This window comes from Procambarus clarkii, chromosome 29 (genome assembly GCF_040958095.1).
Source record: "Procambarus clarkii isolate CNS0578487 chromosome 29, FALCON_Pclarkii_2.0, whole genome shotgun sequence".
In the NCBI taxonomy this organism is placed as follows: domain Eukaryota; kingdom Metazoa; phylum Arthropoda; class Malacostraca; order Decapoda; family Cambaridae; genus Procambarus; species Procambarus clarkii.
Window position 1 is genome coordinate 9,479,537 of NC_091178.1, and position 11,833 is coordinate 9,491,369.

General features: G+C 36.2%; 2 protein-coding genes across 2 annotated transcripts in view; one reads left to right on the forward strand and one right to left on the reverse strand.

Annotated features, from left to right (window-relative positions):
- Positions 1 to 4,111, forward strand: part of LOC123765026 (inositol 2-dehydrogenase) — a 25,113-nt gene extending 21,002 nt beyond the window's left edge. Inside the window, 4 exon segments of the mRNA XM_069333438.1 lie at positions 602 to 825; positions 2,229 to 2,270; positions 2,272 to 2,395; positions 2,954 to 4,111. Coding sequence (XP_069189539.1) covers positions 602 to 825; positions 2,229 to 2,270; positions 2,272 to 2,395; positions 2,954 to 3,063 — 500 coding nt within the window. The 3' untranslated portion in view covers positions 3,064 to 4,111.
- LOC123765029 (COMM domain-containing protein 7) lies at positions 3,952 to 9,594 on the reverse strand. Its single transcript, XM_045753387.2, has 5 exons — positions 9,020 to 9,594; positions 8,267 to 8,374; positions 7,138 to 7,269; positions 6,595 to 6,682; positions 3,952 to 6,166 (listed from the first exon to the last, which is right to left on the reverse strand). Exons 1-5 carry the CDS (start codon positions 9,095 to 9,097, stop codon positions 5,982 to 5,984), a joined length of 591 nt encoding a protein of 196 aa, XP_045609343.2. The 5' UTR covers positions 9,098 to 9,594; the 3' UTR covers positions 3,952 to 5,981.
- Between the last annotated feature and the right edge of the window lie 2,239 nt (positions 9,595 to 11,833).

Genomic DNA, 11,833 nt, shown 5'->3' on the forward strand with positions numbered 1-11,833 from the left:
TATACTGTAGGGTCAGGGACCACACCATATACTGTAGGGTCAGGGACTACACCATATACCGTAAAGTCAGGGACCACACCATATACAATAGGGTCAGGGACTACACCATATACCGTAAGATCAGGGACTACACCATATACTGTAGGGTCAGGGACAACACCATATACTGTAGGGTCAGGGACTACACCATATACTGTAGGGTCAGGGACTACACCATATACTGTAGGGTCAGGGACTACACCATATACAGTACTGTAGGGTTAGGGACCACAACATATACTGTAGGGTCAGGATCACACCATGTATTGTATAATAATTTAAAGGACTTTCATTAATTTCTCCAAAATTATACGAAATAGAACAAATTTGTTAATTGCAAAATCACTAACTATTGACAACTTTAAATATAAGCTTATGTAGATACCTGCAATATATAGCGAAATATGTTAAAAGGCAAAAGCCTCGCAGCTACATCTTACCGTTTATGAATTCATATGCTTTACATAAGTGACACCTAATTAACAATTACCCTAACAAATTAAATCGAATCTGTTTTTATTATGAAATCATTAAATTAGAAAGTTTTTTAAACTTTTTTCAGGTGGAATCTTTCATGACTGTGCTGTCCATGACGTTGATTTAATATGCTGGGTGATTGGCGAGTATCCAACCCACGTGTTTGCCTCAGCCACGGCTTTTATCCCAGAGGTGGCCAAGATGAATGATTATGATACGGTTGCCTTCACCATGAAGTTCCCTTCAGGAGCCATCTCGATGACAGACCTGAGCCGCTTTGCTGCCTACGGATACGATCAACGGCTGGAGGTAAAGTGATTACTTTTGCCTTTAACTGTAAGTTAATAACATGGTTATTATTACTGCATTACCCAATTTTGCACCTTCATACAGTGAACAAGTATTCACCTTAAAGAATGGAAAAGTATTGTATGACATTTAGATTTAAGATAATAGAAACAGCCCAACAAATATCTAGCCTATGAGGAAATAACTACATTAAATAGAAATAAAGAAATTACTAAAAAGTCATGTCCTTCAAAATATGTTATCATATTTATAATACAGTTAACTAATGCATTGTATAAAATAATTAGCTCCTCTGCAATAAAGGTGGATATGTAGTTAAGGAGCCATCTTCCCTATTCTTCACCCTATTGAAGGTAAAATACGGCCATAAGTTTGGGATTTACAAATCCACCCAGATCCCAAAAAGTGTTAAGCTGACAGTATTAGCTGTGATATGGAGTAGTGCGGAATGAAGGTTAGAAGTGGTGAAAATGTTCAGGCATGGTAAGTTTGATGTACTTGGGTTTTACAGAAGTAATCATCAAAAGAAAGTGACAGGTCAGTATGTCTAGAAGATGAAGTTGAAAGAAAAGAAGTGGGAACTAAATTGTGTAAGTAGTGCAATATAAAGCAGGAAGCAAAAACTAATTATTTTATTGTATTATACACAACAAAAATTGTAGTGGTGTGAATTGTAATACTGAAGATATTGAGCTTTGTTATTGCATCAGAGCAGCAGTTTTCTAAAAGCTACACAGCACAGTGAATATACTGTACAGTTTTTACATTACAGTACAGGTATACAATACAGTACCTGAAAATTAAAATGAATGCTTTAATTTAGATATTTAGAATTAGCAAAGATATTAGACATTACTTAGGTAAAGAATATGGGCTATATCTTCACTACACACAATCTTTGTCATTGTAAGGTTTTCAGGGCTCAGGAACTGAAGTCCCATATAACCTATGACCATCTTCAGGTCAAATGGGAAAGTTGTACAGAGTTTGTGTGAATGCTGTCAAATGGTGTTGGAATGCATAACAGCCAGACATTGGGATTTATATAGATAACAAAGTATAAAAATATGATTGAGTTATCTTCTTTGGAAAATATATCTGTATACAGTAGATTAATAACGATTGAAAGGAAGTATCGATCACTGAAAATTGTCATATACTGTACTCTATGATGAAAATACTGAACCATAAAATCTACCTTAAATCTTAACTGCCTCTTTATAGATTATATTACCAATGTATTACTGAATATATTATTTTCCAGCCTTTTGCAAAAACACATTTTAGCTTATGAGACTGTACATAGGTACACCACATGTTCAGTTCAGCTGGGAAACTTTTTTAGGATACAAAACGCAAGTAACATTGTACAGTTATTATCAACATGTTCTGAATGTCCGCAGGTGTTTGGACCCAAGGGAATGGTGGCATCAGGTAATGAACGATCCCTACCTCATGACGACCTCCACTGCACAAGGAGAGAGCCAGCCACCTCTCCTCTACTCCTTCCCATCACGTTACTATGATGGGTACATTAATGAGCTCAATCATTTCTGTGATGTCATCCAAGGTACTGTATACTCAAGAAAGTAGTGTTCACTTAATGACCAAATCATTGCATAAACAAAATTTATTTGAAAAGTTGGACACTGCTGCACAATGTAAATAAAACATTTTAAAACTTCCCCTGATAACTGGATGAGCATTTTCTGCTGCGAGGGCGGACTCTTTCAGTTGTTGGGGGGTTATATATCAATGCAATTATTACAGCATAAAAAGGTTACAGGTTATAGTAACCATTACAGTGTTACCATAGTTGTAGAATAACAGCAGTACTTAGTGATTGTTACAATAATGATTCAGGCGTGTTACACTTGATGCTAAAGTGATATCTGATCACGTTACACTGTAGGTGGTGTAACAGTCCCTCATATAATTTTGGACTGTATATGTAGCTAAGGAAAACCAAAAGCATGTTCATCATCTTTTCACCTCACACCAGTTTTCAAGAATTACTCAACCCAAATTGTTCCAAAACTGTATTTACATTGACACAAAATTATAAAATAAAAGACACTAGGATTAATATTAAGGCAATACTAATTCTAGTATTTTGTATTCTCATCAGGACTAGATGATCTTCAGCTACCAGGAGAGAATACGCTGAAAGTGTCCACCATTACTACTGCCCTTGAGAAATCGGCTGCTACAGGACAAATGATTGAAGTTAAATATTGATGCTCTCTATCCAGCTTCTGAGAAGATTTAAGAGGATTTCTGACTTAATGACTATAATCTGTCTATTGTGAAGTTTAACATGCATTTTCAGTGGGGTGAAAAGCATCATGCAAGCATCATGCCAATGAGTGATTTAGGGACCCAGGCCAAATTTCTTGCCACAAGAAACAAAACTGCATACAATGAAGTTTATTTCAAGTAGTAATAAGTCAATTTACAGATGCTTTCATACTGTGAATAATACAGAATAATTTATATAGGCTTCCCATATTTAACATACATTAATTTTTCCCATTACTGTCAGTAATGCTTTAGTATTAACGAATATATCCTTACCATCTGTAATAAATATCAGACAATATACAGTATTGTACTTGAAACAAATATTATACACTACACATTAATTAGGAAATTTTGTTACCATTTCTTGGCATGATAGAATAACCATCTGTTCACATGTTACAAAGACTGTTCACAGCACGATTTCTCAGTTTTTTATCTTTTAAAGTTACAATTCAGTCTCTTGTCAACTAACCCAGGAATCATATAGCACACTGTTTAAACTCATCTGTCACATAATGGGAAACACTTATGAAAATTGGTTAAATGCATTCCCAGAGAAGATATTTTGTCTATGAATTTAGGTTTCTTATGAAAAAATGGTTACACAATTTCTTGTATACATTACCCCCTCTCCCTCTGCTCATCCCATCAAAGTTGCAAATATTTGTATGAGTAAAATCATTAATCCTAAATACAAAAATGTTCTCTTCTGCCTACACGCACAATCCCCTCTTATCTTGCACAAGTACAGGATCTTTCGGGTGGTTGGTTGACCAAACACACAGTGGTATCACTCCCAAATGTGCATTAGGATAAAAATATGCATTATACTGTTTCCAGTATTTATTATACTACAATTTGATTTACTATGTACAATACTGCATCTGCTGTTTATGTATCTTTTAGGAAACACAATGAACCAGGCTATAATCTTTCATAATGTGGGTTGGCATGTATATTTGACAATAAAAAGTTTCCTAAAATACATTTTTGTTTTTCTTTTAAGTATATTTCTGAGCATAAACCACTCTGTCATTTCCTTTAGGCAATATTCAGCTCTCTCTCCATGATTTCCCTAACTTCCAGCTTGTCTGTCAAATCATGGACAAAGGGAGGCGGTGGAGTATTGTCAATTAGACTCAGAATGACTATCAGATAGTCCATTTGACTACACTCAAAATACTTCTTTAATTTGGATTCAACGAAACAGCTATGCCAGAGTTTAGCTCTGCTAAACTGCCAGTTACTATCTGGCAGCTACTCTAATCCTGCACTGTCAAAAGGGGATGAGGGACTCCACTTTATTTTCCAACCAGGATCTCCTACTGAATTCACCAATCAGCAAGGAACCAATGACCAGGCTGTTTAGAGTTCATCCTGAGACTTTGGTCTCATATGCAGTGGGTCTGTAGTTTGCAATGGATGCTTATATATGAATGTTTACACTATCTCTTGTGTGTCCCTCAAGCATTTACTGGCTGGTGTTACAGTCAACTACTCTGTGGGGGCTATAGAAAGGATCTGTTGTGTTTTTGCCTCCAAGATTCTGACACTTGCAACCATACATCAGCTGCAGGATTTGCTCTGAAGCATCTTTTCTGGGACTTGTTCTAGGTTTTTAAACGAAGGGTTTCATGTTCTAGGTTTTTAAATGAAAAGTTTCATGTTCTTCGTAACTTTATCTCCCAGGTGTCATATAGTTTGGAGGTACTTATGTTTTGCCTCTGCACCCTCTTCTGGGGTATATCTGCTTTTGCACATCACCCCGAGAATGAGCCTTAAATTATTTCGGTGCTGTTCCTGTGATGGCATTCTTCCTGGTTTGTGCCTCTTCTTCATAGTCCTGTCATGCCCTCCTGGGGTTTTAGTTTTTGTGATTCTCTTGGGAAGCACTTCCACCTGTTTTGATGCTGTCACAATGCTGTGTGTTTTGACGTGGCTGTGCTTATGCTTTAAGTTTCTTTAGTATATGGTCTGGATAGCATTGTTGAGGACGGTCTGCCTGTTAGGTTTCTTTAAGGTTGGTTCCCTTTACACCAGGAGCAAGGGTGTTCATGCCCCTGATGTAAAGGGGGCATGGACAACCTTTTTTGTATTCCTAGGCCTTATCAGGAACACAAAAAACTCCTGGCAAGGCTTAATGCCACTTCACTAATTCCCAAGTACCACTATGTATCTGCACCTGCATCACACCTTTGGCAACTTGCCCCGAGATTGAGCGTCCCTTCTTTTGGAAGCAGTTTCGGGCCAGTAGGGGTCTAGTGGCAGTAGAAAGTTTACTCTGCACTTGTGCCTCTTCTTTTTGGAAAGAAGGATATTGTATTGCAGCCGTTTCCTTTGGGAGTGAGCTTTTGATTTTCTCGGTTACTCTGCTTCCTCAGGCCACAACTTTGTGAATGCTACAGGTCATCCCTATGATGCCAAGCAGAGCTAGGACATGCTTGAGGTACTGTATATATGAATTAATGTAGATGTCATTCAAGGCTGGACTGGGCATTCTACCCCTAGCACCAGTATGACCATTAGTTAAATTATAAATTCTAGCTAAATTGTTCTCTACTAATTCACTGGTATACCAAGGATGTTCATCTCAAAATACTGCCCAATTTTAATGTTACAAACCTTACCTTTTGTGCTAAAAACAGAAAAACAAAAAGTATTATGAGTCATCTGACAAAGACTACCAACTTAATGTCTTTAAATTAAAATGTACACCTAATACCTCTTGTATATAATGTGCTTGATTTTCTAAGATATTAATAGATTTTTATGAAAAATAATATTCTTAACCTAAATAACAAGAAATTAATTATAAATAGTGTACTATATATATATCCTACTATATCATATTTAAATTATAAGTAATTCATATATTCTAAACTAGCTTTGGCTTTCTCTAGCTGATGTAAGAAGTCATAAAATTTCTGTACGGACATCTCAACGTGCCTGGGAGTGAGACGACCATCAGGGGCACGAGAAACAAGCTTCACTTGCACAAATGTTCGCCCAGCTTCCCCCTCTGAGCTGCTGCCTGCCACAACTGTCCAAATTAATAATGAGAATGAATTCTTTCTCAACTTTATAATTTATTATACTGTATATGAATATGAGAATGTATGAATGCTGCAAGTTACATCTTATGAAAGGAAAAGTAAAGTGATGAGTAGAAAATGACATTTTGATCAGTTAAAATCTTTAACAATATTCATGTGAATAGGTGGAGTGAGAATTAAAAATATTACGGGAAAATGTAAAGGCCAAGTCAGTAAATTACAAGATTGATGAGGCTATAATGAGATGGTCTGGACATGTTGAACCAATGGAAGATGATAAACTGGTGAAGAGTTTGTATTTGAAGCATTATTAACAACTCAAAGAGTACTATTAATACGCCTAAGAACAAACACTATTAACTACTCCCAGAGCAAGAATATGAGAGGTATTTAGTTAAATTATTTTTCTACCCACCTCCAAATTTCCACTGAAGATCGACAAGTTGCCCTCTAGGGTTATTCAGCAATTTTCGCGAGGACACCAATTCTTGAAGTTGATCACGCTACAAAGGATTTAGAGCTTAACAAAAGTACAGTAAAGAGAAATTCAACTTTTCCAAAAGCCAAAAACATATTCAGGACACCTGGGGCTCCAGGCTGTCTAATGGGAGAGGGAATGTAAAAGGGATTATAGAACAATTTAAAAGCATTATAAAGGAATTTAAAAGGGAATTTAAAAGGGATTATAAGAGGTATGTAAAAAGGTGCTCTTTTCCAAAATTGTGAGTGATCTATTGATGCTAAAAATGTTGAGCATAACAGTCATTTATAAAAAATATATCTACTATACTATAAGTAGTTGACTAAAATCTCACATTTACATGAAAATAATGTATAGATAGTAAATTGTAGGTGTACAGCACTTTCTTATGAATAACTACCTTAATATCTAAAATATATAAGAAATGTCACTACTGCCTGTCATTACATCTATCATCACTACTTTTGATGAACACACCTGTGACACAAAAAGATTGATTCTGTCTTCCTGGAGGCCTGAAGATGTTAGGAGGGATCTCAGATCCTCATCTGAGACAGGTCTTTGCACTAGTGACTCTAGGACTTGACACAGCTTCTCAGCATGTAGCTCCTGTCAAAAGTTGAAATTTTATATATGGAATCTAATCAGTCTAATGTAAAGATTCAGGCAACCCTAGGAAAACAAGGCAAATAAAATATTTAAAATTTCATGTCAATACAATGAGATGTTCTCAAGATACTGAATAGAAACCCATCAGAAGGAAGGGAGGAAATAAATACGAAAACTAAAATAAAATAAATATCAAAGATATAAGATATTCTTATGAGGAATATCAAATTACTCCACAAATGACTTTGCATAATTAGAATATGAGGTATGTTCAATTTATAATATCAAATTACTATTGAATAATCATTTACTTCTATATGCACAGTACAAACAATATTAACCATTTCCTATTACATGTGAATAAATATATATGTATTGTATTTGAACACTACACTGGAGACACCAATATTATTGCTCCTAGTTAGGAACATTTTATAACTCGCACATCTTGAAGTGCACCAACACTTATATTGTTATAGAACATGTATATAACAAAAAATTTCAGTTTGAAATTACAGTAATATTAGTTGTGTTCCAGGTTACACAAGATAGGCAAGGTCTTTCATCACATCCTTGAACAGATGCAATGAAGCCCAGTATGTACTCCCAAAGTTAAAGCACAGAGTAAATAATCAAATACTGCCAAAGTTAAAGCATATGGTAGGCAAATGAAATACTCCACGAGTTGAATTATCACTCAAAGTCTGATGTTAGAATTGATCTAGTGTAAGAATAAGGTGGTTTACCAATTTGCATCAACTGTTTTTTGTCTTTAAACTTGAAGCAAAATATGGCTTCAAAAGTAATAGCATTGCATCAGGCTTATCTGTTAATAAGTATGCTATTTTGTTTTAAGAAGTCATTCCATAAAGCATGCAAACTCTTTTTAAAAGTATGCGCATGCCAACAAGAAAGGCAGCAGCTAAAGTTATTAAATCAGTTTGGGTTAATTTTGTTACTAGTAATCATAAACAAAACCTTAAAAATGCACACTTACTACTTCATCCTTGGTCTTATTCACAATATAATATGGTTGATATTTTCTTTCTTGCTTTCTCTTTTCTCCAAGAAGCTTCAGACTGGAGTCCCAAGCAGCTAGGAAATCCTGGAATATATATTGTAATCATGGACTATAATCTAGGTTAATAGACTAAATTACAGCACATTGCTTAGTATTACTACTCGCATGGATTCCTTGATTTTACACCAAAATACATTAAGTACAAAGCTTGTGTAGTAATGTATAAAGTAAAATGTATGTATGAATATACATATATACTCACTTAGTTGTGCTTGTAGGGGTTGAGCTTCGGCTCTTTGGTCCCGCCTATCAACTGTCAACCAACTGGTGTTTAGATTCCTGAGCCTATTAGGCTCCATGATATCTACATTTGAAACTGTGTATGGAGTCTGCCGCCACCGCATCACGTCCTAATGCATTCCATTTGTTAGCTACTCTGACACAGAAAAGGGTTTTTCTAACGTCCCTGTGATGTATGCATACTGTTTTAACAAATAGCAAACAAACTTTGACAATAGGAAATATAGATGTTTATCTCTCAGAATGTTTGGTAATATGTTTATTGTTTGTGATGTGTGTATATGTATGTATAAGCACGATGTACTGAACGGGGTGAGAATAACTTGAGCTACCTCATCCCTTTGTGTGTATTTTACCTCAATAAACCTATTTCAATTTCAACTTTGACAAAATGCCTATGCACGATTTAACTTTATCCCTTTGACTTACATCATTCGACAGCCGGGACAGCGTGAGAAGCTCGTTTCTCCACGTGTGAGACAACTCTCCAGAGCCCACAGAGACCATGTTATCTTACGTCAATGGACTTGAAAAACTTACAAAGAAGTTTTCCAACTTTCTGTTTTCGAGTGGGTCTTTAATCTCTTTATATTGGACACTAGTTTAACAAGAACTCATCCTTAAGGAACCTCTACTACTGGAGGTAAACATCAGGACAGACTACGCCCCCCCAGCCACTAACTCCGGGTCGTGATCCCTCAATACGGATTCCATTTCAGAGACCCAAGGGCTTCCAGTTTTTTATTTCAGCGTCTCAGTGTGGCGATCCAGAGGGGAAATGCTTGCTGCGTCCTCGGTTCCTGTCCAGAAGCGGAGGAGCTTCAAGAGATCCATAACCTTTAGGCATTTGTCTTGTATGTTTTGTAACCTTTAAATACACAATAAAGGAAAAAAAAAAAAGGGAAGGGGGTGGTAGGAGAAAAGCACACAGAAACTGTATTGGAGGGGACCTACATTCCCTCCAATGCGTTATGTGTGGTTTCCTCCGAGGCTATGGGTCCCCCTTCTTCCAGCCAGAGGTGGTACTCCCTTCCCTATTTCAGAGAAATTATACTATAATATTTACTATTTTTGTGTCTGCAGAATCGACCTCACCTTTCTAACCAATTTATATTTAACTCTAATATATCTAATACATATATTTAACTCTGACACATGCTGCACACACAGATTAAGGACCTACTCGAAACGCTATGCGTGTTAGTGGCTTTGTATGAATGTAAAAATACAGTACCAATCTTATGTAATCTCACCAATTAGGGGGGTAGAAATAGCCTAAGTTACTCTATCCCTTTGAGATGTATTTCTTTCTTGTCTCAATAAACTTACTTGAACTTGAACTTGAACTTGATCTTGATCTTACCAACCCAATGTACCTTCTTGCAAATAAATTATTATTATTATTATTATAAGGAGTCGGCAGCCTTCAAGTACTTTCAAAACATGTTCCCTAACCGTCTGAAACATACTAGATCAAAGCAAAATTTGAGAAAATACATTGTCACAGCGCTAGATAAGCAATCCGCAGCCTTAAAATATGTCCCTGTGGCGTAGTGGTAAGACGCTTGCCTGGCGTTTCGCGAGCGCTTTGTCCTGGGTTCGTATCCTCTGGCCGCAAATCTTTAACTGTAGCCTCTGTTTAACTCAACAGTAAAATGGATACCGTTGTTAAACGATTTGGCGGGTCATATTCCGGGCAACATAGGATTAAGGACCTGCCCGAAACGATACGCGTACTAGTGTCTGTAGAAGAATGTTAGAACTCTTGTATATATAAACAAATAAAAAAAATAACTTTCAAGACAACTTACATAAGATGTCTAAAGCTAAGGTCAAATCAAAGTTTGAGGAGAGGGGCATTAGGTAGGCAAGCGAGAGGTGAGGGGGTGGGAGGGTTCTAGCAATTAAATTTGTCCTAATTTTGGATTAAGGTTAAAAGAGAATTTCCACTTTCAAGTAAGACTTCAAGTACCTTTCAAGCTATCTTGATACTACATTGCCTTTAACTGCTATTTATTTGTGTTAAGTAGGATTTTCCACATTAACTATATTAAAAACGAAAGATATAAACCAACTCAACACCACCAGATATGCATGTATCATCATTGTCTTCCTGTGTTCCAAATTGGAATCAACTGCTTACGAATTGCGAACAAACAAGCATATCTTTCTCATTAAATTAAAAATGTAAAAATATATTGTAGACTGTCTTTTTTGCTAGAATTTTATGCACAATGTTGCTTTTTATTTGTCTATATTCTTCCTAAAAGAGAAATATGTAACTTAATGTAATAGGTTCCAATAAATAGGTTGACATGATAAATAGGTAATAGGTTGACATGATAAATATGCATTTATCATGTCAACAGTAAATAAAGGAACATAATTAACAGTGTCTGATTGATTACACATAGGCTTACTGGGTCGCAGTACAAAATGCAGTTTTACTGAGGGTTGCAATAAAGAAAGTTTGACAAACGCAGCTCTGTGTAGGTCACGGGAAGTATTGTTTATTTGATTCATGTCCACTATTCCTGACAGAATAATATAGAGAAGCTCGAACAGTGTTCAATAATTCAATACCTGCAACTACTCAACCAAGTTCACATGAGGAACTTTCAAACTTCTTACATATTTCACCTTCTCTCTGTGGCCGAACCCAACATGAAAATTGATATTTCATATAATCTACTGCTACATACTTCCATGTCGGACCTTTCAGTGTTTCATTGTTACTTGTGTCAACAGTTGTTTTAATGTTTTGTCCAATGCTAAATGTTCGAACTTTATAATCTTTCATTTTGTTTCCTGGCAAAAGATGCAGCTAGACATCTTTATTGTAAGGTACAAGTTCAGAGCGGCTACATTTTTCAGGCTGGAACTGTAGTAGACGAACCTACTTTTCCAGTGGCTGATGGCCAACCACGCTTCTTCGCCTAACTGTTCCAGCATGTTGTGTTTGCAAAGCTTTATTTGTTACATATGATTAACAGAATCTTGCTTGGTTTTGTTAATCCCTGTAACAGACAATAGCATGACAATCACCATTAAATCACATCATGCTAAAGGTATATTACACACAGTTAGTGGAAAGAGAATGGCATGAGGGAAGTACGAAAGATTTGTAATGAGTGAACTAGAACTACGCATCCAACAACTCCAGTACTGTGTCCCACAGTGATGTATACAATGTAACAAGGATTGCACATCCGGGAATGTTCCACTCAATGATACAATGGTTCA

Coding starts and splice junctions, on each gene's coding strand:
- LOC123765029 (XM_045753387.2), bottom strand. CDS start 9,097: ATGGTCTCTGTGGGCTCTGGAGAGTTGTCTCACACGTGGAGAAACGAG. Junction 8,375..9,019: donor TGTCCCGGCTGTCGAATGAT/GTAAGTCAAAGG, acceptor TATATATTCCAG/GATTTCCTAGCTGCTTGGGA. Junction 7,270..8,266: donor ATAAGACCAAGGATGAAGTA/GTAAGTGTGCAT, acceptor AACTTTTGACAG/GAGCTACATGCTGAGAAGCT.